Raw genomic sequence first — 26,735 nt, forward strand, 5'->3', positions numbered from 1 at the left:
AGCTGTGGGGTTTATATAGAAGAGTAGAGTAGGGATCATGCAACAAAGGAAAGACAAATATTAGATGTAACATTTTTTATATATTATTTTTTTTAATTTAATTTTTGATACACAATGTAAAATAGTTTTGTACGTGTATTCAATTACGTATAGTTACGTCGGTAAAAATAACTATCTTTTATATTAACCGCATGAATAGTAATTCAAAAGAACTGATGTGATTGAATAACTATATAAGATGTTTTATACTTTTAATGTATTAAAATTAAATTTTTATTTTTTATTATAATTTTGTTTTTTTTTTATATTATAAAAATAATGGATAAAAATTGAAAAAATAAAAAATTTATCTGTTATATTATTAAAAAAATTAAAATATACTCAAATAATAATAATAAAAATATCATTTTTCTAAAAAAAATTAAAAGAACATCAAAATAAATTGGCTATAGGTATAGGTACAATAATATGCAGTGTCATCAACCATAAGAGTTTGTTGTTAGTTGGTGCAAAATTCAATTAATGCTCTATGGAACGTGTACCGTTTCATCTTTTAGCACCTAGCTTAATTTAAGTTTGGAGCTTTTAATTTGCTTGTCGGTAGGGCAGGAGATAGAAACACAGATGAGTTATTAGGTACATTCTAGATTGAATTGAACTACTAAAGTAGTGATCCCATATGTGTGTGTGTGGGGGTTTTTTTTTCTAAATATAAATTATAAATATTAGATTTAGTAATTTAATGAAAAGCGATAACAATAACAATGACAATGTGCAATCCAACAATAATAAGATAGAATACAAAAGATTGTTAATTTATTTATGATTGATGGGATAAAAATTGCTCAATGTTAATTTCTCTATAGTTTATTTAATAAAAAATTATCTATTATAATCATTACAAGGTACACATTATTTAATGGTAGTTTTTTAAGAATTTATGGAAATATTGCACATTATTTAATGGTAGTTTTTTAAGAATTTATGAAAATTTTTAACAACGGCTGACATAACTGCTGCTATATTAGAATTTGTTGTTATTTTTCGAAAATTTTAAACTGTCATTATTTGTTATTGTAAAATTTTCAAATTTTTTGTGGTGGTTTATAAACGCTGCTATTTAAAAGCATAATCTTTTTTAGGTTTATATTACGTAGATTTTTTTATTTTATATTATATTTTTTAAGGTCAATAATAATCTAATTTTAAATTTTTAGGTCTAGAAATTTTGATATATATTATATTATAAATTTATCCTTTTAAAAATTGAAATTGATCGAAGAAGATTTATTAATCGATGATGTGAAAATATATATGATGTGTGCATTTTGGTTGAGTGACATCCAAAAGTGTTGTGCTTCTAGTTGGCATAATTCATAATGCACAAAGCATAACTCTTATTTAAGCTCAACTGCTTAAGCTAGCTAGTTAACGACCTAGCACGTGGACAGTTCCATTTTCAACTTGTTCAGTTGTACCAGATGCTAAAAGCAAATTAATTAAAAATATAGTTGACACAATTAGGGACCGACGATTGAAGTGAAAATTTTTTCTATTTTTGTTTCTTATTTTCAAATTCTTATATTAGAAAATGGCAAATTCTTTTGTGTCTATGAGTTTGGTACTGAATTTGTTGAACTTATCTTTAATTTTATAGTAAATTTTTTATATTTAAAAATTATTTATTTTTATATTTTTAAATTTAACATTAATTTTTTTCTTTTTTTAGTAAATTAGACATCTATATATAGGCATCATAGCAAACATCTTAAAAAATATGATTGGTGCATCAAAATAGATTTTATTTCTAAAGAAACGATGAAAATATAATTCGTTGATTCATTTTATTTTAAATTAAATTCGTAATATTGAAATAAAAAAAAATTTCATATACTATCAATATAAAAAATTTACATGGACAACTAATCATACCGTATCACTACAACAATTCCTTAAGATAGCGACGGTTTTTTTGCAGCGGTTTTATAAATGCGCCGCGAAAAGACATATTGCGGCACATATAGCGGCGGTTAAAGGTTTGGGCTGCAATTAGGCCGACATTAAAACCGCCGCTATAGTGCTGTCATGTTGCCATTTAGCGGCGGTTTTAAAACCGCCGCTATATTGCCGGTCAGATTAACATTTTGTGGCGTCTTTTCGAAAACTGCCGCGATATGTCCGCCGGTGACTTCTTGTTAGGCATTTTGCGGCGGTTTTGATTTAACCGCCGCAAAATGCGTGTTACCACATATTGCATTGTTCTCTTTAGAAATAACCATCTGGGTATAATATAGTTAAGTGAAGACTACTTTCTGAAGCTACATATGTTTAAATCATTCTTACTTAAACTCGTAACACTTTTTCTACATTCGGTTTACGATAAAAAATTCACAAGTTACTTGTAACCTTTATATGTTAACTCATGTGAACAAATTTACCACTAAGATTTTCTTGATTACGTTATTGGCATTTAAAATTTGCATTCAATCATGGATGTAAAAGAAGAAAATAAAATCAAACTCTGATATTTATGAAGTTAAAATAAAGTTCTAGAGAGCATACATCAAAGTTACTCCTCTTTGAAGTTATGCGTTACTAAACCTAAACCAAGAATAAACATGTACAACTGTGACCCAAATCATTAAACTAAGGAAATCAGCGTAACTGTTATAATAAAAGATCAAAATTTCTCTCCAACATCATATTGACCTGGCGAAAAAAACTCTGTTATGAATCTATGGGCTTCACGTTTCAGAGGATCTGATATTTCATCTCCATACCATGGCATCTTATTCAGATCAAAGCACATTTTCTTAACATGTATATCATCTTGTTTATCTTGTTGGTCTTCTAAAGTTTCATCATCTTCATCCGGAACCTTATTCAGATCAAACTGCATGGATCTATCAACTGCGACAGAGGATACATCATCTAAAATGTCTTCTGAATCAGACTCTTCTCCGTCTAGACTGTCAGGAACTATTTCTCCGGAATATTCAGGTACGACTGAAAATATCAACATGCACATAACAGAATGAGTATACATAAAAGGAATTGAGAACTCTGGAGTTATTAAATACTGACTTAGAAAAACAACCAAACTACAAGATCCTAAGACAATTTTAAAACTAAACACAACTTTTCAACAATTACTATCACCCTTGTTAGTAGTTAAGGCAATTTTCTTAAACAGAAGCTCTGTAGCAATTGTTGTGCTTGCAGAGAATGACAAAAAGTCCTCATTTTTTATCAATCATGTTCCACCGTCATGTTATGTTCACTATTGTTTTCAAAACGTATCACTAGTGAAATTATATTGCGTAATACATAGCAAGATCATAAAAAATGCAACCCTAAGAAAAACAACAACTGTAGAAGGAATAAAGACCAAACGTAAACTAACTTTTCCATATTAAAATCGTTGAAAGAACCAAAAGTCTGCTTTTACTCATGAGAATTCACAATAACACAAATATTTATCTGCAAAAAAAAAAAAAACTACACAAGTATAAAGTAACCAAAGAAAACAAAGTACAACGCTGATTTTATTTAACTTAGTTTATGACAGAAAGATCATTTTTAAATTACAGTAAAATGCTTCATACAAAGCATTACGCGACATCATCAAAATTCTCTGAGGCATTTTCTACGAGGTCTTCTATATCTTCCTCCCTTGTCAACAATAAATCTCCAATGTCACCTTCCGCTGACATGTTCAACCCTGGCTGTGGAGAAAAACCAACTTCAGCTTCTTCATTCTCTTCTCCCATGTCATACAAATCCCTTGGTTTCACATGAACTACAACACTCCAATCCTTAGCTACTTCATCCTCCACATAGTATACAAGCTGAGCTTCTGATGCCAATAAGTACGGTTCATCTTCTTCACGATTACCAGTGTGTATTGGACGAGAGAAATTAACGCTGGTAAGCCCCAAATTGTCTTGTTTGATGCCTCTACTGGTAGTGGTATCAGCCGAAACACATTTGAACAATACCACTGTGAAGGAACAACTGTAATTCAATTCAATTATGTCCACAATTTTTCCATAATACGGAACACCACCAACAGCCACTCTATTGTCACGCATGCTTGCATAACTTCTTGTATTAGATGATACATATACTCCACTATTTTGTGTTTTCATCCCATTTTCCTTTGTTAAAGTTCTAAACTTGTACCCGTTAACATTGTACGCCCCAAAACGTCTGGCCTGAATCATGGGACCGCACGCAAGCAACTGCAGGTCTTTCGATTGAGGCATACTTTCCATAAGAACCTGAAACCACATAACATTCATGCTTTATATTAAAATCGGTTTTCATATAGTACTATTTCCAGGCCAAAAAAACATTGGTCAGGTTAGTATTCTGTCAACCTGATGCTTGAACCACCGAGAAAATTCTGCATGGACGACACTATCTATCTTAGCTTGCGACCTTGTCTGCTGACGCAAGCTTCGCTTTGTCTTTTCCCTAAATGTACTTTATTGGAGACAAGAAAATTAGTCCAACTAGTCACTGGGAGCAAAGAGTTATATTGGTGTTTTATAAATACATGCGTATACTTACTCAAGGAACGGAACCACGGCATCGCAGTTGACTAGCACATGACGATGAGCTTGATGTTTTTCCATTGAAGTGAGTTCGAAATGCGAAACAGCCCCTAATGCTTTTCCAATAGCTGGGAACATACTTTCCCCTGAATTATGAAGAACGTCAACGGGCTCATCATCAACTCGCCCTGGTCGGTTGATTCTAGTCTCAATATTATCCAGATACCTAGAACAGAAAGTCAGGATTTCCTCAGATAAATAGCCTTCTGCAATTGAGCCTTCCGGTTGTGCCCTATTACGAACATATTGCTTCAGACGTCCTAAATACCTTTTGTATAAATACAATAAAAATCTCAGTATATACACAATTAATTGAACTGAATGTACTAAAGGGGTTTACAAGCAAGCTAACCTTTCTATTGGATACATCCACCTATAATGTACTGGTCCACCAAGAGTAACCTCATCAATGAGATGCACGGTGAGGTGAACCATGACGGTGAAGAAGGATGGAGGAAAAATTATTTCCATCTGACACAAGGTTTGCACAACATGATTCTGAGGTTCAGCAAGCTGCATAGGGTTTATGGCTTTCCCACAAAGTTCTCGGAAAAATGATGACAAATTTGCAATCACATTGGACACCGGACTCGGAAGTGCATTCTTCACCAAAATTGGGAGTAATTGTTCCATCAGAATATGACAGTCATGACTTTTCAACCCAGATAACTTGCGCTGTCGCAAGTCAATACAACGAGCAACATTGCTAGAGTAACCATCTGGAAAGACCACATTCTGCAAAGTCTTCAGGAATACATCTCTCTGTGAATTTGACATCGCAAATATTGCAGAAGTATACTTACCACCTTCCCCCGGCCATAATTCCGGCCTTATACCCATGCATTGTAAATCCCTGCGAGCTTTAAGATTGTCTTTTGATTTGCCGCTATCGTTTAAGATAGTGAAGACCACATTGTCACACACGTTTTTTTCTATATGCATCACATCGAGGTTATGACGCAACATCTGGTCCTCCCAGTACGGGAGGTCAAAGAAAATACTCTTCTTTTTCCAATGCGAGTCATCTTCATCCGCATCCTGACCATTGCGTCTTTTTTTGGATGTCACGCTTGAACTCTTCCCAAATGAAACGTGCACATTAGACTGTTGCCTCAATACATCTGTTCCGGATAACTTCTTTGGCGGATCTCTACCTTCAACCTGCCCGTCAAATCTATTCTGGTCTAGTCTGTATTTGTGTCCCTGATTTAAAAAGCGTCGATGGCCCATGAAACACCATTTCTGGCTGTCTTTCAGCCGCTGTGGCTTAGCATCCAAGTTACACGTAGGACAAGCTAACCCACTGTGCGTATTCCAGCCAGATAGGTTCCCCAATCCTGGAAAGTCGCTAATAGTCCACATCAGTGCCGCACACATCTTGAAAGTGTTTCCCTCTTTGGCATCATAGGTTTCAACCCCATCCCATAATTGCTTCAACTCATCTATCAAAGGCTGCAAATAAACATCTATGTCGTTACCTGGCATTTTTGGCCCAGGAATAAGCGTGGATAGAATCAAAGATGTCTGCTTCATGCAAAGCCAGGGTGGTAGATTATACGGAATAAGAATCACAGGCCAGATGGAGTACTTTATGCTCATATTCCCAAAAGGATTAAATCCATCGCTCGCCAAGGCTAGGCGAACATTGCGCGGATCCGCGGAAAAATTAGTATACTTTGCATCAAACTTTTTCCATGCTTCAGCGTCCCTTGGATGCCTAAGAAAACCATCGTTATTAGACGCCTGTTTATGCCATAACATATCACTCGATGTCTTGCTGCACATGAATAACCGCTGCAGTCATGGTATGAGGGGAAAGTAACGAAGACTCTTGGCTGCTATAGGTTTTCCTTTTCTCTTTACTGGTACGTTGAGCCTAATAATAGAACCCTTTTTAGTCTTCTGCTTCCATCTTGAACACCCACAGTTCTTGCACCTAGTCAGGTTTTCATCATCACCTCGGTACAGCATACAGTCATTTGGACAAGCATCTATCTTGGTGTATTCAATACCCAGCTTTCTTATTGTCTTCCTAGCTTCATACACTGTCTTTGGGAGTTTTGCTTGTTCGAATGCGTCGCGCAGTAAGTCAAGAATCATTGTTATTGCCTTGTCACTCACACCGCACATACACTTGATATGGTAAAGCTTCACTAAAAACGATAATTTAGAGTACTTTGAGCATCCGGGATATAACTCCTGCTCTCCATCTGACAGTAGATCGTTAAAATCCCACGCCGCGCGACTTGGACCTTCATACAAGCTCGGTAACACGTCTTCATCATCTTCTGCATGCTCGATTGCTGTGATGTCCTCACTCACATTTTGTATCGTGAAATTGAATGCATCGTTGACCATTTGGTGCATTTGATTCACTTGGGATATCAGATTTTCATCTTCTCGTCCCAATCCAGGCCTCTCTTCAACCGGCTTCTCACCATGACGCACCCAAATAGTATATCCAGGGGGAAATGGTCGTAACAACAGATGGTCGTATGCATCCTCTCTTGTTTGCATAAGTTGAAACCCGCATTTAGGACATGGACACTTTATCATGCCATCGGAGGATGCATTCGCAAACGCAAAGTCTAAAAAAGTGTTCAGTCCTTGCCTATATTCCACACTACCCCGTGACTTTGAAATCCAGGTCTTATCAATATCTAGTATAGTATCAGAATATATCGAACTAATTAATAGTGACGTACGAGATATGAGAAGACAAACTGGTAAAAATATGCATCCATCATAACTATGACGATATAGTTTTAGCTAGCAACTTAGTTTTAGCATATTACAGTTGATATGAAATTTAAAGTTTCTGTGAGTCTACTTTAAAGTGAACACCGTGTAACTAATGTCTTTATTAAATATGTCATTACTTCAACTTGTTTTAACTAAATTATTGTGTAGCTGTCATGCAACTTGGTTGAAAATTGTTTTGGTTTTATATTAACTATCATCGAAAAAATTAAATATTACAATCCAATAATGATTTCAAATTTTATGTTACAAGAAATTATAAATTCAAATCAATAAATTATATTTTATTCTCAGCCACCTTTTAATTTGGAATAAAAGTTCCCTTACAGTCTTAATTTAGATATATGGTGCATTAGTTGATTATCATTTTTAATTAGAGTTGGTCAAACTGGATTTTGAATGAAAGTGATCTTATAAAATTGATTTTGAATAGAAGTGAGTTTCTGCCAACATAATTTATGTTTGGCAATTCTATACTAAAATTGATTTTGATAAAATGAATTTGTTTGGATAATATTAGTTAAAATCACTTTTAGATAGAGAATTTGTATATTACTAAAAAAATATAATATTAATTTATAATATTAGTTTTTAGTATATTTAATCGGTTTAATACTTCTTTTTAGTATATTTTTTATATTATAAATTTTATAAAATTATATTTTAGTTTGTTATAATTTTTTCTAATAAAAATTAATATTTATACATTAAATTAAGAATAACATATAAAATAATATATGTTATTACTTCTTATGAATACTCTCATCAAATTTTACGCTCTCTGCCGTTTTGGAATCTAACTTTGTTACTAATTATTATACCATATACTAATTAATATAATAAGTAAGACTATTAATATAAAATTATCCTTATAATATAGTAATATTATATGTTATAAATTACTATACGGATATTTCAACAGTTATACATCATAAGCAATTATTATAATAAATTAAAATCATTATAATATCTATAATTATGTTAATAAGGATATTAATACTTATAATATTTATAATAAATCTTATAAAATAAATTATGTTTATTGTTATAATATTATGTTTACTAATAAAGATATTATTTATAATTATTTATGAGGATATTAATACCTCTATAAATATTTACAACTGTTATTATAAATTATAGCTATTATAAGCAATTATTATAATAATTTGATTAATAATTATTGTAATTTATTTATATAATTATTATATTTATAGATTTTATGATTGTCATATATTTATAGGTATAATAAATATAGTAATAGCTATTTATTAGAATAATAAACATTATTAATTATAATTATTAATTATTCATAGATATAACGTAATAGAGATTATTAATAACGTACATTACTTATAAGGATAAATTATTAATTTTGTGAAATGTTACACTTAATTTCTCCCATTGATTTTAGTTTGCCTGGTTTGGGAAATTTTCCTTAAACGGCGCCCTTTTTTATTTTTATTAAAAAAAAAAAAAAAGAAACTTAAACCTAAGGAGAGACCCGCAAGCCCCTACTCCTTCCAAGACCCGACTCACCTCCCTTCTTAGCTGGAAAATGAAATAACAACGAAACAAACCCTAGTAGCCGCCGCCCTCTCTTATCCCCGTACTACAACCATTGCTCACCGCAACCACCGCCACCTCCACAGTCATGCTCCACCGCCTCGTTTTATCATCTCCCAGCGCTCTCTCTCTGTAGTGGTCGGCGTCGTCTGGTCATCGGAGCCAGGATTGAAGATTCGTCACCGCCGCAGCTGTGGAGTTATCTATTGTCGTCCCCGGCGTCGATTTCTCTGTTCTCCTCATGGTCACCGCCGAGCTTTCTCCTCTCCTCGCCGTCACCGCCGAGGTATCTCTTCTTGTCGCCATCACCGCCGAGGTCTCACTTCTCCTCACCGTCGTCGTCGAGGTCTCACTTCTACTCGTCGTTGCCGTGAATCTTTCTCTTTGTCGCCGTCAAACCGGCTCTTTCTCTCTCTGACCCTTCATCTGGTTAGATTAAAGACTGCTTCTTAAGTTTGTTTGTTCTTGTTTTGTTGATCTGTTTTTAACACTTCTAAATTACTGATTGAGTTGCTGGGGTGGCTCACTGATATACTGTTGCCGAGATTTTGTTAATATCTGACTATTCTGAGTTGCTGAGATTGCTCTAATAGTATTGTTGATTATTTTTTCTTGTGTTCCTCTGGTTATCTAGTCGGCATTAAGCACAGTTTGTTGAATTTGATTTTGATCTCTTGCTTATTTTATTATGTTGATTTGTTGCTAATAATACTATTTGAGCTGTTGGGTAAGGTATTGATTCTGAATTGTATGACATCTTGTGAATTTGGTTAAATTTTATATGCTATTGTTAACATGTTTTTTAGTTGTTTATTTTTTTTTGGGTTAAAAATATAATTTTTCAAATGCTGTTTATTTTGATTTAGACTGATATTAGAAAAAGTATAAAAAGAGGGTTCAAATAGTACATACATGAGACATAGACAAACAATGTGACTTACCTGGTTGAAGATCCATATAACTAGCTATTGGTGTGATAATTAAGGAGTTCAACAAACTGAAAAACAAAAACCGAGGTTCATCATTATATATAAAAACAATTTAATGTGAAACATCTCAAAGTAGCATGTATAAAAATATTTACAGAGAAACCCAAGTAGAGGAGAACCAGAGAGGTGAATGTGGCTTCAGAAATGATTAAGTGTTGAACTTGTGTGAATTGATTGTATTGCTTTTCAGTGAAATTTATTTAGTTGAATAAGCACGTTTATAACATTTGAGAATCACAGATTTTTATAATTGATTATCTCAACAAACTTTTGAAATTCCCATAAAGTTCTCTATTTTTATGTTATCCTAACCGTTTACCTCCACTTAAATTATGCAGGTGGTACATTATACTTTTATAAAGATACAATGGTTAACTTGTTTAAGTTAATATGGTAACTTAATAACATATTTGGTGCAACAACTAAGGAACATGTACATTGCATATCAAAAATTTAAAAGTGATTTGAAAATACTCTAACAAACTATTTGAATTGATTAAGTTAAATCTGATTGTCAAATAGTGTTGTGATCTGATTGCATAATAGAAATTTAAAAGTGATTTGAAAATACTCTAACAAACTATTTGAATTGATTAAGTTAAATCTGATTGTCAAACGGTGTTGTGATCTGATCCCATTTCTTCTCGTTTTCTGTTGTATACATAAACCCCACAATTTCGATTTTTTTTTATATAAAAAATACTACTGGTTCGTTTTGTTTTTGTTCATTCGTAAAATTATTTTTCCCGCTTTCTTTCATTCTTCCAGCGATATGTCTGCATTGAAAGAAGATCAATGAGAAACCTTGTTTCCTTGTTCACCTGTTTGTAGCTCGTTTATTAGGTAAGCTTCTTCTTCGTCAACTTCATCTTCTTCTTCAGTCTAATTTCATGGGAAAAGGGTTTTAGCTTTCTGAAGGAAAACAAAAGGGTCTAACTTTTTTAACAAAGGTCTTTCCGAAACCCATATTGTGAAAGTTGGCTCCTTTGTGTGAGAAAGTGAGCTCTGTTGTTTTTTATTAGTGTATATACATATATTTTAGAAATCCTCTCTTGTTGTGATTCTCATTTAAAGTGTGATGATCTATTTTAAAATGGATATTAAATATAATGGAAGAAAATTAAGCTAAAAGTCAAAATTTGAAGTAGATGCCGGTCCATATTCAGTTAGCAATTTTTTGGCACCAGAATTTACACAGACTTTTTTTTAAATATTGTTAGTTAAAATTCGAAAGAGATGAAATAAAAATTGTAGAAAATCTTTTGGTTTTTTTTTTTTTTTTTGCAAATTTATGTGTTTATCATTAAAGAGAAGAAATAAAAATGTAGAATTTTTGTTTTTATCCACAAATCTCTGTGTTTTTTGTTTTCAAAAATATCTATAGTTTTTTTTCAAATGGTTATTATAAGAAAACTTGCTCCCACAAATAAAACAAAATAAAAAAATAAAAATTTCAGTAACAAAAGCATAGAAATTTGAGAAATTGAACATAAAATACTTACATAGAGAAAATAAAAAATGGAAAGTTTTTTAACTATGAAATACAAAATATTTTACTAAACAACACAGAAACTTATCTTTTTAATTGTGTTTTTTTCCTTCTTGTTCTTTTTTGTTCTGGTATTTTCTGTTTTGCATTTTCTGTTTTTCCTCCTGTTGTTCTTGGTTTTTTTTAGTGAGACAAATAAGAAAATAAGAGAAACAGAACAAAAATTAAAAAAAATGGGAAAGAGGGAGAAAGAAGACAGAGGTTACATGTTGAAGAATAGAGAAATAAAGGGGTTCGAAGCTACTGATTGCACTTTGTTATATAGTTAGTTTGTTATAAAATTAAATTGTTCACACCTTATTTTTAATTGTTAAATTATCTGTCAGCAAACGTATTAATTAAAAACATATAATAATGTTGATGAAAGTTGGCAAAGATATCATTATTATTCATAGTTACAATTCAACGACTATATAGATACAATTTTTATTGATATTCCATGTCAGGTAGTATATGTCTTTGCAAAATCTTTAATTATTCGGACCCTTTGTATTATTGACTGCCATGCTATGTAGGGCAATTCTGTGTGGTTGCATATGGTATGGCGGGATTGTGATAGCATCATAGTTCACCTTGTTTACGCTTCTGCTCCTTACAAACAGTTTCATGAAATACCTTAACGGGACAACATATCTAACTCTCGTTCCTGTTTCTTTGCACAATAAAGCTGATCCTATAAAGTGGATTGATCCTATGATTTCACTTATTTTTGTATATAGTTATAAATATAGTAAAATATCGCTGTGCCTGAATAGAATCCAGTGATGCAAAACAGAAATTAACTGCATCAATTTATTCAATGTTTGTGAATTTGTGCATGGTCTATACCATGATTTGGGTCTGCAGGACCTCACCGTGCAGACTGATCAAACTTACACTTTTTAATTGCAACAAAGCTACTTTTGGTTATGATTGAGTCATGAGTACTTTCTTTCATATCATAGATTTGTTTTGTGAGGTCTTTGGAGTCTCGATAACTCAAAATTGACATTATTTGTCCTTGTTCACTACGAATTCTCTGATCATGCCAAAAATAATATAGTAGTATTTTGTTTGAGAAGGAATTGGCTTGCTGCTAGATAGATTACTTCTACTTGTAGCTGTTGAAATAAATAATGTTGATTATGATTCTTGATCTTCATTTCATTTGGTTGCTGCTTGGATTTTAGAATATTTGGATTTTCCTGTTTGTTACATTCTCTTTCGGCACAAACTGTTTACCAAGCCAATTCAGTTCCCTTCTTGTGTTAATTTTTTTCATATTCTAGATTTGTTTTGTGAGGTTTTTGGAGTTTCAATCACTCAGCTTTGACATTATTTGTGCTTGTTGCCTATGAATGCTTTGATCATGCAAAAATAATATCAGCTGTTATTGTATTCCAAATTGCAATCATGAAGGTCCCTTTTGGTCACGTGTAAATTTGGAACATCACTACAAGAAAAACACCCATTCAGCCACACTTTTTTTAAGCTACATTTGAAAAGCGTAGCCTATTCATAGAATAGGCTACGCTTTTTTCAGTGTTGCCTATTTTTTAGAGAAAAGGAAACACAATTCTGACATCATTTAAAAAGTGTAGCCTTAGGTATTATAGAAATCACTTATAAAGCGTAGCCGTATGTTAATATCTATGGGTACACTTTTATATTAAAGAGAGCGCTTTTTAAAAGTAGCCTATTTGTTAAGTTTTGGGTGCGCTTCAAAAGTGTTGCCTAATGTATCTAAGTCAAATACCCAATATATAACACTTAGTAAATTTTTGAATTTTCACCAAATGATACAACGCATACAAACACTTAGCCAAATAAAAAAACATAATCCTTAGCCACTGAAAACATAACACTCGATCATCACTACCCTTAGCTTTTCCCTTCTTCGCGCCACTCATCACCCCCAAATCAGAGAATGGGATCGCCATCACCAGTCACCACTCACCACTCACCATCTCCACCAATCACTCATATTCGTCACTCACCACTCACCACGCCGTCACTCACGCACTCTCATCCTCCCTCAACTCACACACACGAAAGAGAAGAAATCAGAAAAGGGGAGCACAGAAAGAAGAAGAGAAGAAGAGAGGAGAAGGGAAGGAAGGAAAGAAACGACGACGCCGCCTAGGGCTCCACCGCTGTCGAGCGCCAGTGAAAGAGAGCTCAAGGAAGAGAGAAAACGCGATGGAGGAGAGAAGAAGGGGGTTCTCGGTCGCCGCTGAAACTCCACCGCCATTGCTAGGGCTTGTTGCCTTCGCTGTTCTGCCACCGTCGGGCTGCTGTTCCGCCACCAAGGAGCTCGAAGGGAGTACCCCGTGTCACCAGGTAACCATTCTCTGTTCTGTATCATCTCTTTCTCACTCATTCTCTAACTTGCTCTCACTTTTCAGTTCGAAAGTGTGTATGATTTGGATAGTGATGATGAACTGCAATGGCTAAATGAGATGGAGATGGTATGTATTAATTTTCAATTGGTTCTGTGAATTTTTGGGGGTTTTGGGGTCTAATTTTAGGTTTTCTAATCTTCTAATTAGTTGTTGTTGTTCTTATATTGTTCCATGTTTTTACTATTATAATTTTGGCGTCAAGCAAAGGATAGATTAAATAGACTTTTTATCTTATTTTCACAAATAATAAAGGGGTCTACTCTGCTCTCTAATTGATCTCACTGTAGTTGATTGGTGTCATTTCAGGCCACAAGCAGAACTAGATCGCTAATTTGGAAGCTTCACAAATTAGGGAGAGAGCAGTTGACAGGATTAATAATGTTATTGGAACGTATGAATTAATTGTTTGTACTGTATATTTCTTCAGGGATTTATTGTTTGTTCATTTCTCTTAGTATATAGCTTCAATCTATTGTGCTTTATTGATTATAATCCTTTTTCCCTTTTAATTTGTGCAGTTTCCATTTCTTCCAGATACAACGATTTGATGCTCAGAATATTTTCCAAACACCCAGATTTGTTCCCTGAAGAGGTGAGTATCATTCACGGGAAGAAATCAGACTTTTAAAGAAAGTATTGATGTTTTAAAGGAAGTGGTATTCTCTTTCTCCTTCACCACTGAATCAAAATTCTTATTTCTTAATTAATTGGTGAATTCCTTATTGCGTGTGATGATGGTATTAGGGGTAGTGCTAATTTTGCTACCTCCTTCTTCAAATGTCAATGCAGTTTGAGCATTTTGATGATTTCACTATAGCTTCTTCATGGGAAAGGTTTGTTTTTTTTTTGAGCCCTCTTCGTTCAAATTTGCATGAAATCTCAATTACAAGACACTTTATAGCATTACTGTAAGAGAAATGGTTCTTTGTGTTGAAATGATGCTACTCTACTATCATGATAACATTATTCTTTTATGTTACTTAATAAATTTATTTTGTAGGTTCATTTCTAAAATTGAGGCAATTTATCGTCTTTGGATGGCTGATGGTCCTAACAATTTATTTTGTTTATTTGTTTTGCCTTCTGGGTGATGCAGGCAAATCTTTTTATTGAAATTTTACTTTTTATGATCTGCAGTTATGTTTTGGTGTAAAAGAATTTTTGGTATGGTTTAACACTATCTAATTTTTCATTGAAAGATTAATGTCTTGTATATCACTAGCTCATTGCTCCTCAAAGTGCAAGTGGTGTAGTTCTTGATGCACCAGAGGCTAGCAGGCTGTTGAGTGCTGTTGCGATTGCTATGTCAAATAGTTTGAGAGACTATGGTGGGTTTCTTTCTTCTCTAATTGCTCAAGATCTCTTCACTTGTCCATCTTAAATGAAGTGATCTGACTGTTTAACTTGCTTCTAACTTTATACCCATGTCAAATGGGAAGCAGCCCAGTATTTCTTTCTACACTCCATGTGATGGAATCTATCTTTCTAGCTAGAACCGAGTTCTTATGGATTTTGTGCCGGAGTTGTAGATTTTCTGTTCTTGGTATTAGATTTCTTTGTTTTCTCTTTTCAAATAGGATATTGTGCAAAGCTTATTTTTGGTTTTATAATGTAACTGTTTAGGATGCTGGTTTCAATCATAATCATTCCAGTGAAGTTTCTTCTCCAGTTGCTGGGTACCTTCCAGGTTATATGGACTATCAAGTAGGAATGTGACCACAGATCCCTGTTGAGAGAAAATGGGCCCTCGGATTTTAGGTGCAGTGTTTTACTTGGCTATTTAGTAGTATTTACACAACTGGATTTAGTGATATGCAGTTTCTATTTTGCTTGTTTTATTCAATTGATGCCATCAATAAATAATGAATTAATGATGATTTCTTGCTGTTAGAGGAAATAATAGTTTTATCAATGTCTGTGATTGTCTAACTAGTTCCAGATCTGTGGTTAGTTTAGGGAATTAGAATTGTTGATTAAATGTGTTCCTTATACAATTCATTGCTTGTTGGCTTGAAGGGTTATCGGTCACAAATCCAGAAGGGCTGATAGATCTTGTCTAACGTAAAATTATAGTTTATGGATTACTATTTATTTATTTAATTTATGCAAGATCCGCAATAAAGGAATATATTATTTGATCACTTACCTTCTTTCCATTTTGCTATTTTGGCTCTAGGTTCTAGCTGATAGGTCGCCTGGACTGCTTGACTTCCACTTAGACCTTGTAAGCCTGGAAGCTACGACTAAGGTGCTGATTTATGCTTGGTTGGAAAAAGAAAATTATTCAACTGCTAATTGCTAGTTTGGTTGGTTTATTGGTTCTGTTTCACTTTGTTCCCCTGTAAAACTGAGTACATATCTCCTCCTCTGACTTCTTGCAATGATATGTGTGTCACTTCCATTTGTTTGTGGCTGAAAATTGTTTGTACAATTCTGGTTGTTGTATTTCTAATTTTGTGCACTTCCGTTTGCTATGGCTGAAAGTTGTATTGCTATTTTTGGTTCTTTTATTTTCACCATGAACTAGAAACATGGGATGAGTTGGTATATATGAATTTTTCCCTATTTTTTTATTCATCTGCCGATAAAAAGCAAATAATACTAGCTATGGTTATAGACTTATAGTATTAGTATTTTCAAATTAAAGTTATTAGTTTTAATTAAAAAAAAAATGTTACAACAGCAGATATAGTATGTATAACATGATAATAATATATTAAAATTTTATTTTTTAGGTGCTAGTCCTAATCATGTTCTATATGTTGCTGCTGCATGTAGTAGTAGTAGTTGGAGGAGTAATAATTGAAGATTGGCTTGTGTAGGAGAGTTTAACTTTTCAAATGTGAAGAGAATAGGGAAACTTTGTGGCAACAGTTCTGATTCTGGCATTGTGGTGGGAGGTAGGGGATTTTTGTCTAGCTGCTAGGGTGATGATTTTTTAAATTATAGCTCTTTATCTTATGGTTTATAGCTTATACTTTTTTTATCTTTGAATTCTAATTTTGGATTTGTGAAACACTACTTTTTTTATAATCGCGAATGTCATTATAAATATTTTTCTAATTACTTTTCTATATAATTATGCAGGATAATATTGAGGATGATGATAATGAAGATTAAGTTGATTATTATTGTGATTTATTGGCTAAGATAGAGTAGTGTTGGGAATGGATACATGTATAGTTGACTAATGACTTTTATTAGAAGATACTTATGTAGGATATAATATTTTAATTTTTTATAGAGTATTAGTAGTAAATTCTAAGTGATATCATAGTTATTTTGATATGGCTATGTTTATTTTAATATGAGATGTATGAATATTTAAAATTAACATTATTCTAGTACTTTTGGATCATTATTATAAATATATTTTGGTTACAGATAATTTTTATTATTTAAAAAAATTATTTAGTATAATTATGTATTTATTTTTATTTTATAATATTTAACTCATTTAATTAAAAATGCAGAATTATTATATATATATATATATATATATATATATATATATATATATTAAATAAAAATAATAATAAGGGACCTAAGGCTACACTTATATACAGTAGCTATAGTATACCAAAAAAAAAAAAAACAAGGGACCTAAGGCTACACTTATAAAAAGTAGCCATGGAATATAATGTGGCTACGCTTGACAGGTGATGCAATAGTGTTGAGAAGCGTAGCCTATTCTAGTAAAAATGGAAGCTGAAAAGCGTAGCCTTTGGTCCTGCACAGCATCACTTGAAAAGCGTAGCCTATTCCCAAACGCCAAAAGCGTAGCCCTTGGTGCAGAAAAGCGTAGCCTTTGAGAATAGGCAACGGCCGAATAGGAATCACCCCAAAAAGCGTAGCCGTAGCCCAAAAAGCGTAGCCGTAGCCTAAGGCATCATTTTTTTTTCACTTTTGGCTACACTTTTCAAGTGTACCTGAATGGGTGTTTTTCTTATAGTGCATGTTAAATTCAACATTGATGCTGCATGTATTGTTATTAGCCTCCTTCTTCATTTATACATACCTTTCTATAACTCTTAGGTTTGGTGTTAACATTAAAACAAATTAATGTTTTTTATTTTAAACTAATTTAATTAGACTTAGTTGATTATTTTGTTAAATTATTTAAAAAAACTTAATTCTAATATTCTATCAGTTTATGATGTATCATGTAATGTGTCTTATTGTGTTCCATATAGATTGCATAATTTTTTATTCCCTATTTTTTGGGGTATAATGTGTATTCTCTATTTGTTTTAAGCATTTTTTTATGCTGTGTTTGTCATGTGACTACTAATATTGTTTTCTATATAGGTTTGTAAGGATGCCTAGGAAACCAAGGTACAACATTATACGGGAACCCCCGAAAGATGCCAGAACTAATGCAAGTACTGAAGAGACAACGGTTAGTGTTTGTGGTTAACATTTCTTGACGTAACCTTATGTGAAAATTATATGACCTTCAATTGTATCATCGAACCCCATTAATTCATCTCCCTGCAAAATTATTAGTTTATAAAATAAAATAATTCTCAATATTAATTCGTTTTCTAAGATATAATTCCAAATGGTTTCACATTGCGTTAAGGTTGGGACCACGACTAGAGGAGCTCAGACATCGCGGGAGGAACCACGTGATAGGGTTCCTCCAATATCATCCTCAGCTAATAAAGCTCCGGCTTCACGTATGAATGAACCATTTCGTGCACCGCGCATCGACCATAGGAATGCACAATCGAGTACTGCTGATGAACCTCAAACTCCAACAGACAACATAGAGACTCGGCATCGCGTGGAAGTGGCTGATCATGAATTAGGGGATGAGGATTACGACCCAGAGGAGGATGAAGTTCTGTCGTTTGATGACCACATCGACGACTTGTTTGCTGCCCAAGAAGTCGAAGGTCAGCATAACAACAAGAAAGCCAAAGATACAGATTTCTGGGAAGTTACTGTTATCGGTAAACAATTTTTCCTCCCATTTTCGTAAACAGTGATATTTATAGTCCTTTACTTCTATTTTTCTTTTGTGCAATGATTAGAGAGTAATTTTGTTTCCCATACACATCTTAGAGGACGGTGTGAGAAAAGTTTCTAAGCTGAGCGTGAAGGAGGCTATAGGCCTCCCTTCCAATACGAAGATAGTACTCCAGTTTAACAGTGAGCTGCAACCGATTGGTCAGGCGGCAGGATTACTGAGTGGTTTCATAGGGAGTTTGGGTGCGGATTATTCCCGGTTCCCCATACACTTAGAAAGTTGGAAGCTGGTGAGCAAAGCAAAGAGGGATCATGCGTACGACATGCTTAAGGTAGAACTTTAAGCTTCTACAATTTAAGCAATTTTAGTTTTCGGTTTTTTTTTTAGGTCTTTTGCATGGGTAATTTATATGGTTAGAAATATTTTTATATTGTGTTTTTCACATCATCATTTAAACACTTCTCATTTATACGTAATTGCGACTGCTTGTACTGGATTTGAGGGTCATACTTCAACAATTTAAATTAGCCTGTAATGGTTGTGGCATTTCTTAAATATATCAATCTTATACTTGTTTGTTGGTCTTCGTTAATGACAATGTAAACTAATTGCAGCGGGTCTTTTACTATGAGGACGATGCCGGAGGAAAAATAAAGCGTGATATTTTGAAGAGGATAGAAAAGAACTGGAAGGATTCAAGGCACCACTTGTTTCATAGGTGTTACAAACAACTAAGGACTTATGAGGAAAATCTTCAGCATCACCCGAAAGGAATAGACAAAAATGATTGGAAAAAGTTCGTTGACTATCGCCTGAATGAAGAAACGCAGGTAAGCCTTGGTATATTCTATTATTTCCACATAAAAACATATGTATACATAGTAATTCCCTTACAGTTGATATTCATCATATCTTTCTCATCTGCATTTGTTTTGTTATTTGTTCATAGAAAAAGTGTAAACAGAACACTTTAAATCGGAGCAAGCAACTTTACACACATACTGGGGGCTCCAAAACCTTGGCAAGAAAAAAAGACGAAGTGGTAATAAGTCATCATTTGCATTAAGATTTTGATTATGCTTCTTGGAAAATGTTGTTGTTTACTAAATTGTGTCAATATCAACGATATAGAAGAGAGAGCAAGGAAGGCCTGTTGGTAGAGGAGAGTTGTTTATCATAACTCATAAGAAAAGAGATGGCTCGTATATCCACCCTGATGCACGTGTTGTTAGTGTAAGTCATGTTTGAAAATTTGAAGCAATATATAGCTTACTGTATATATGGTGCTACTGTTAACTTCTTTCTTTCCAATGTTGTATATTTGTAGGAAGCAATTGCGAATGTTGAGAGGCAGGATGGATCCTCTAAGCACATTTCACAGAATGACTCGCTAGCACAAGTTCTCGGAAAGGAGCACCCAGGACGAGTTCGTGCCCTAGGTGCTGGACCATGTCCCACCCAAGTCTTTGGTAACGCTGCTGGACAACCGTCGGGTTCTGCAGAGTCGAATGCAGAGAATAAGAGGATGATTGCAGAATTGACGACTAAGTTAGAAGAAGAGCGGGCGAAGAGACAGTCAATACATAAGGTCTTGGGATATGTAGTCCAACAGTTAGGAGGCAATTTGCCAGTTGAGATTGCTGAAGAGCTGGCTTTTGTGGGCGGTACACCGGACTCGTCATGCGCAGGGCCATCTGCATCTGGAAATCACAACCCGCAACAAAAATCTTGAATTTCAATTGATGGTTTTGGATACTGTTTACATTTAAGTTGGTTTAGTACGTTAGGCTTATTTTATCCAAGTTGTGCATTCTTACTTTATTTTGGATGATATTATGACAATTTCGTTATATATGTTATGTTTGCATAACTTTAATCTGGTTTGTTATGTTAATTGAGCTGTTTTACTTAGTTTAAATTTGTTTAAATTAGTTAAAAAGTAAAAAAATTAAAGTTTAATAAGCATTCTGTCAAAATAGGCAAAATAGTAGAAAATTTAAAATTATAATGGAAAATTTGAATTTGGCGGCGGTTTTGAAACCGCCGCAAAACTTTAAAATTCTTTTTCTGCGCGACATTTAGCGGCAAATTCGTTAGTAGCAATTTTCCTTCACATACTGCGGCGGTTAGTAACCGCCGCCAAACCTAAATGGCATTTTGCGGCGGTTATTCAAGCGGTTGACTAAAACCGCCGCAATCCGTTTTGCCGTGCCCTGTCTTCTGGCGTTCTCAAGAACCGCCGCGAAATGTTTTGCGGCGGTTCAAAACCGCCGCGAAATTTTTTGCGGCGGTTCAAAACCGCCGCTAAATGGCGTTTTTGTTGTAGTGTATGTTATTATATTAGTAAAAATATTTATTTTTAAAGTTGTTATTTAAAAATTATTTAAATACATGTGAATTTGATTCGATCAATAACTGTATAATTTTTTAATAGTATCAATGTATTAAAATTAAACTTGATTAAAAATTACATATATCATTAAATAAAAAACATTATAAATATATTTTATTTTATAAGTTATTTAATCAATTATTAAATTTGTTAGATGATAGGAATTTGATTAAATATTTAGAAATGGAAATTCATCCTAAAAGGTTAAATATATTGTTGCTAGATAAAATTTAATATTTTATATATATATATATAATGAGCTTATTATTTAGATAAGATAAATGAACTAAATTAAAATTTAAAAAAATGAATAAAAAAATTTTTGTGACGTATTTTTAAGATGATGCCAAATTGTTAAAAATTAAACCAAAAGGAAAGAAAAAAAATCCTTAATCATCAATGGTGACACTCAGGAACAACTGCAAACACTATGGTAAAATTTATGATTCTGAAAATCAGATTTGATTAACTGGTTGAACCAATCCAGCCATGAATCAAAAGTTAATTAAGACAGTTTAATCTGTATGGTAAAATTGGTGTCACTAAAATCGGCTATGAACTGTTGAATCGGCCGATCAGATCGGACTGAAAATCAGCCGATTCTTCCAAAACGACGCTATTTAATTTCTTTATAACAAAAAAAAAAGCTTCAATAATCAATAGTGTTGAGCTCCTTCTTTCTCCTTCTCCATTCTTCAAAACTCAACTCAACCTCAAAGTCCTCTCAACCAAAGATAAAGTTAAAAACCCTATCCTTAGCCGTCGTCCGTCCGTGTGTCGTTGAGCTACTACCGTCGTCTGTCCGTCAAGCCACTGCCATCGTTTGTCGCACGCAACCCTTCCCTCCTCGTCATGTTCTTGAAGTCTCCAACCCCTGCTCTCTCCTTTCGTGAGCTCGACCCATCCGTCGTCTTCATCTTCTCGCTGTCCTTCTTACCGTCGTGTGGTCGGTGTCGTTTGTCACGACAACACACCCTACTAAAAGACCCAGACTTCGATGGTCAGTTCACTGCTCACTTTTTTTGCGTTTTTTTTATGCATTGTTCAATGATTATTTAAATGTTTTTGTGTTTTAATTTTTTATTGAATGATTCTTTGATTACTGATGAGCTCTAATTTTGTTGTGTTGCTATTTTTTTGTGTTTTGATTTTTTATTGAATGAGCTCTAGTTCTGCCATGTTACTCTGGTTCTGCTGTGTAGCTATTTTGTGTGTTCTTAATTTTTTATTGAATAATTATTTTGCTGATGATTGATTATTCAAGGTCTTGTGTTAATTGATTATTGAATTTTGATTATTGATCATGATTAGTGATGTGCTGCTAGTTTTGTTGCGCTGTGTTTTACTGTTTTGTGATTTAATTGTGTTTAGATTGGGATTGTCTTGATCATTTATTGATTTCAATTATGGATGACGGTATCAATCAAGAAGTATTTACCGATAATAATACATATGTGTGTATTCATCATAAATCTTTTATCTCTATTTAAGCCTTAAAATGTAAGATAAATCTATTTTTCTCTACGGTCTGATTTTTATTTATTTATTTTTAAAAATATTTTTTTATTATATATTTTGCTATTTCTATTGCGTTGATTCATAATAGTCTGATTAATTTTTCATGAATTCTTTGTTCTATGGGTAAAGAAAGATTAAATTAAGGTAATTAGACGTATTATTTGTGTCATAAATCATAATTTTTTAATATATTAAAGGCTGATGTAGAAGAAATTGTGTTTAGATTGTGATTGATAGAAGAAGAAAATATGAATTTATAACTGATTGAATATGAATCTAAATTCAATAAATTTTCACTTAAATAGTTGTTATGTTTATCATCTAAATTTAATGAATTGTTGATTTATATTTTATTTAGGTCATTGAATTATTCTAAAAAATTTTGTTTCGTCCTTGAGCCATTGTGCTTGTTTGCATAGGATCAGAATTTTTTAGTTTTATTATTTCTTGATTCATCTATAAGTCCTACTAGTTATGTTTGGTGGCTGTGAAAAGTATGCTTCAGTTTTGTATATGTTACAGCAATAAAAGTTAATTCAGTCAAAAAAATTAAGTTTGAGATTCCTCACTTTATTGAGGCAATTAAGAATATTATTATAGTTTATTTATAATTTATTTATTATTTTATTATAAAATAATTTTTTGGTTAAATTATAATTAGACTAATAAAATAATAAATCAATAATTAAAATAGTTCAATAATCAGTTAAATTTTAGAATTTTGGATAAAACCGACCGATAATGACAAAAATTTAGTAGCGATTTTTATAACCACAACTAAATAGAAAGATTGCGGGAGTTTATCCGATGTTTTACGATTGTACGGTAAAATATCATGATTTAGTGACAATTATTACCTAACTGTCACAAAAAATTATATATTCGCACATAAAATACAAGAAGTTATTATCTATCCATCATTATCACCCATATGTAACTTCTGGTAGGTTGAGAACGAATATTTATTTGTGTTTGAATTATGATTAAAATTTTATTTATCATGTTTTACTAGTTAATTTTAATTGATTTTAGTACTTAGAAAAAAAAAAGTTAGGCAGGCTAGTTGTGTGGCGGTCGTCAATCCGCCTTAAAGCGAGGTGAGTTAGCTTTTTTAATATTTTAATTTATTTTTATACAATGAAAATAAGGTACATAATGTTCTTAGACTAACAAAGAAATAATACTGACTTTAGTCATTTTGGATCGGAAAAAGACAAAAGAAGTGCACACCACACAATGAGCAAGAGCGTTTCTTTCATTGTCAATCTGGTTGGCTGATTGATATGCTTTTAATTCCTTGCCCATAACTCTGCACACTTCAAACACATGCTTGGAAGAAAACAGTGCTGCCCCTTTAATTGCTACCTTACTAGTTACTCCTGTAGGTTAGGTTATTCTTGACTTGCTTCCATCTGTGGCAACTTTTTGAGCCTTGTTCATATACACATGTAGCAAATAAATTCTTAGCTTGTGTTTGACCAACGAGAAAGGACTCGTGTTTTCTTACTACGAAAAAATCATTTTTAATAGTAAATTTTGACTGTACTATAGCCAATGTTGTCAGAACCGGACCGACCCGGCCGGTCGGACCGGAAAACCGGTGAACCGGTGCTATAACCGGTTCGGGCGAGACATATAACCGGACAAGGAATCAAACCGGAATGACCCGGATTGAACCGGCCGGGTTTGGTAAGAACCGGAGAACCGGCGGGTTTCATTTAACCCGGGCCGGTTCGAACCTTTTTTTTTTTTTTCCTTTTCGCTGGAAACGACGTCGTTTCCTAATAAAAATAAAAAGAGCTGCTGCTGAAACTAACCCTAGCCTCCATCCGTCTCATACCCTCATTCACTGCATCTATCCCCTGTTTCCCCCTTTCCCTTCCCAAACGGTTACTTTGGCCATGAGAGCTGACAGCTGAGAGATAGAGAGTCTGCTACTCTGCTTCAGTTCGTCGCCGGCGCGGAGACCCAGCAGCCAGCAGCCAGCAGCTTCAGCCAGAGTTCGTGCGCCACTCACCACCGCGAAGAAGCAGTCGCCTCCTCGTCGCCTACTGCCTCCAGGTCGTCAGTCGTGAGTCGCCACCTCCTGTCTCCCTCTTCTCTGCTCTGCTCGTCCCTCCATCCCTCCAGGGTCCAGCCGTCCAGCCGTCCAGGTATGTAGTTTTAATTTTTTTCATTTTTTGAAGTTAATTTTCAATAATTTATTACCGAACTACTACTGAATACTGATAGTTAGAAACTTATAATTAATTGATTATTGTAGATTGATTATGTATGCTGGTTTCTGTTTGATTTCTGTTAGAATTTACCCAAATTGGTTGTTCACATATGTTTGATACTTTGATTTCTGTTTGATTTTTGTATGTTTTCAATACTTCCACATGTTTTTCTGTTTGATTTTTGTATGTTGGCATTACTTTCACATGTTTTTCTGTTTGATTTAGTACTGATAGTCAGAATTAATTGATTATTGTAGATTGATTCTGTATGTTGGCAGATGAGAACATGAATACTTCCACATGTTTTTCTGTTTGATTATCCATTGTTGTTAGATTGTTATTGTTATCTGTTATAGTGTTATATATGTTGGTTGCTGTTGTATATTATTCTTAGTAGTTAGTGGATTGTTGTTGTGGATTATTCTTGGAGATTAGTGTTATATATGTTTGCACACACAGGACACTCCTTGATCCTGTTTTTTTAAGCACTTGTTTGGCTAAGCCTTTGATTGCAGTCACATATAGCTTGAGTAAGGTGTCAGAGTTCATAGCTCCAATTAGGATTGTTAGACTCACAAGGGATAGAAAACAAGATTGTGATTTGGTGTGTGGAAAACAGGTGACTTGATAGTATGTCCAGAAGGAACAACTTGTAGGGAGCCATATCTATTAAGATTCAGCTCATTGTTTGCTGAGTTGCTGATGAAATAGTTTCTGTGGCTATGAATGCTCATGTCAGCATGTTCTATGGGACCACAGCGGCAGGCTTGAAGTGTTGGACCCATCTTCTTCTTCATGAATCCTCGGCCATGTTACCACATTCACATTATGTTTATTTTTAGGATTTGAGACTTAATGTTTATTAAAATGTTATTGGAGATATGTTTTTTAACTGTTAATTTTTAAGTTTTTAGCTATTTTATACGTTTTACTTATGTGGGACCGGGTTAACCGGTTCAACCAGTGACCCACCGGTTGAACCAATAACCCAGTGACCCAGTAATCTGACCGGTTCGATCACCGGTTCGGTTCTGACAACTATGACTATAGCTCTGATTTAACTTATATTTTTATGATAATTATATATTTATTATTATTATTATTATATATTATTATAATAATAATTATATATTTTTTATAATTATTAAAAATTTTTTTATCGATAATTATATAATTACTATTAAAATATTTTATCAACAAACATAAGCCAGTTAGTTAATTAATATTTAATTATTGTTAAAAAATAATGTTTTTTAATAGTGCATTTTTCTTTTTTTTTTAATTAGAAAAATAGTCACCGGATAAATGATCAATATTATGTGTATGGTTATTGACTATGTATTTAGATATATAGGGTTTTGTCCAACTTCTAAAAATTTAGAAAAAATAATTATATAATATACACTACAACATTTTTAAGTTGAGGCAACACTTTTGGACCTAAGGCAACGTTTTTGGGCGGCGTTGCATATGCAGCCGTTGCCTTAGATCAAGACAACACTTTTTTGTTTCAAAAGCAACGCTTTTGAGAGCAACACTTGGTAAGTGTTGCCTTTGGTTGAAAAACAACAACACTTCAAAGGTGTGTTTGAGACAACACTTTTATAATGTTGTCTTTTCTCATATTTTGACCACTACTAAAAAATGTTACCTATTTGCAATAAAATTCAACCCTTTTTATGTGTTGCTTATAAGTTTGAATTTGTAATACTTTAAAGTGTTGCCTATTAGTTTTGAATATACAACCTTTTAAAGCATTGCCTTTTTTTTTTG

At 33.3% G+C, this 26,735-nt stretch overlaps 1 protein-coding gene and 1 long non-coding RNA gene across 4 annotated transcripts; both read left to right on the top strand.

Moving 5' to 3' along the window:
• Nucleotides 1-13,777: 13,777 nt before the first annotated feature.
• Nucleotides 13,778-20,635, top strand: LOC112730485 (uncharacterized). 3 transcript variants are annotated; one of them, XM_072210193.1, is made up of 14 exons: nt 13,778-13,799; nt 13,865-13,927; nt 14,168-14,252; nt 14,396-14,517; nt 14,651-14,694; nt 15,084-15,619; nt 16,038-16,109; nt 18,170-18,260; nt 18,444-18,816; nt 18,929-19,164; nt 19,448-19,663; nt 19,783-19,875; nt 19,965-20,066; nt 20,161-20,635. In XM_072210193.1, the coding sequence occupies exons 8-14, from the start codon at nt 18,180-18,182 to the stop codon at nt 20,563-20,565; spliced, it is 1,506 nt and encodes a 501-aa protein (XP_072066294.1). In that variant the 5' UTR covers nt 13,778-13,799; nt 13,865-13,927; nt 14,168-14,252; nt 14,396-14,517; nt 14,651-14,694; nt 15,084-15,619; nt 16,038-16,109; nt 18,170-18,179; the 3' UTR covers nt 20,566-20,635. The 3 variants fall into 3 exon arrangements, with proteins under 3 accessions (XP_072066294.1, XP_072066292.1, XP_072066293.1); XM_072210192.1 differs by lacking the exons at nt 13,778-13,799; nt 13,865-13,927 and having other exon boundaries at nt 14,221-14,252; nt 14,380-14,453; nt 14,651-15,619; XM_072210191.1 differs by lacking the exons at nt 13,778-13,799; nt 13,865-13,927 and having other exon boundaries at nt 14,178-14,252; nt 14,380-15,619.
• Nucleotides 20,636-24,585: 3,950 nt separating this feature from the next.
• LOC112729385 (uncharacterized) lies at nt 24,586-25,854 on the top strand. The gene is made up of 2 exons (XR_003166512.3): nt 24,586-24,896; nt 25,582-25,854. It is a non-coding gene; the product is annotated as an uncharacterized lncRNA (long non-coding RNA).
• The last annotated feature ends 881 nt before the right edge of the window (nt 25,855-26,735 follow it).

The sequence above is a fragment of the Arachis hypogaea genome, chromosome 12 (assembly GCF_003086295.3).
Source record: "Arachis hypogaea cultivar Tifrunner chromosome 12, arahy.Tifrunner.gnm2.J5K5, whole genome shotgun sequence".
NCBI classification, from domain to species: domain Eukaryota; kingdom Viridiplantae; phylum Streptophyta; class Magnoliopsida; order Fabales; family Fabaceae; genus Arachis; species Arachis hypogaea.

Coding starts and splice junctions, on each gene's coding strand:
- LOC112730485 (XM_072210193.1), top strand. CDS start 18,180: ATGCCTAGGAAACCAAGGTACAACATTATACGGGAACCCCCGAAAGAT. Junction 19,165..19,447: donor ATGCGTACGACATGCTTAAG/GTAGAACTTTAA, acceptor AACTAATTGCAG/CGGGTCTTTTACTATGAGGA. Junction 19,664..19,782: donor GCCTGAATGAAGAAACGCAG/GTAAGCCTTGGT, acceptor ATTTGTTCATAG/AAAAAGTGTAAACAGAACAC.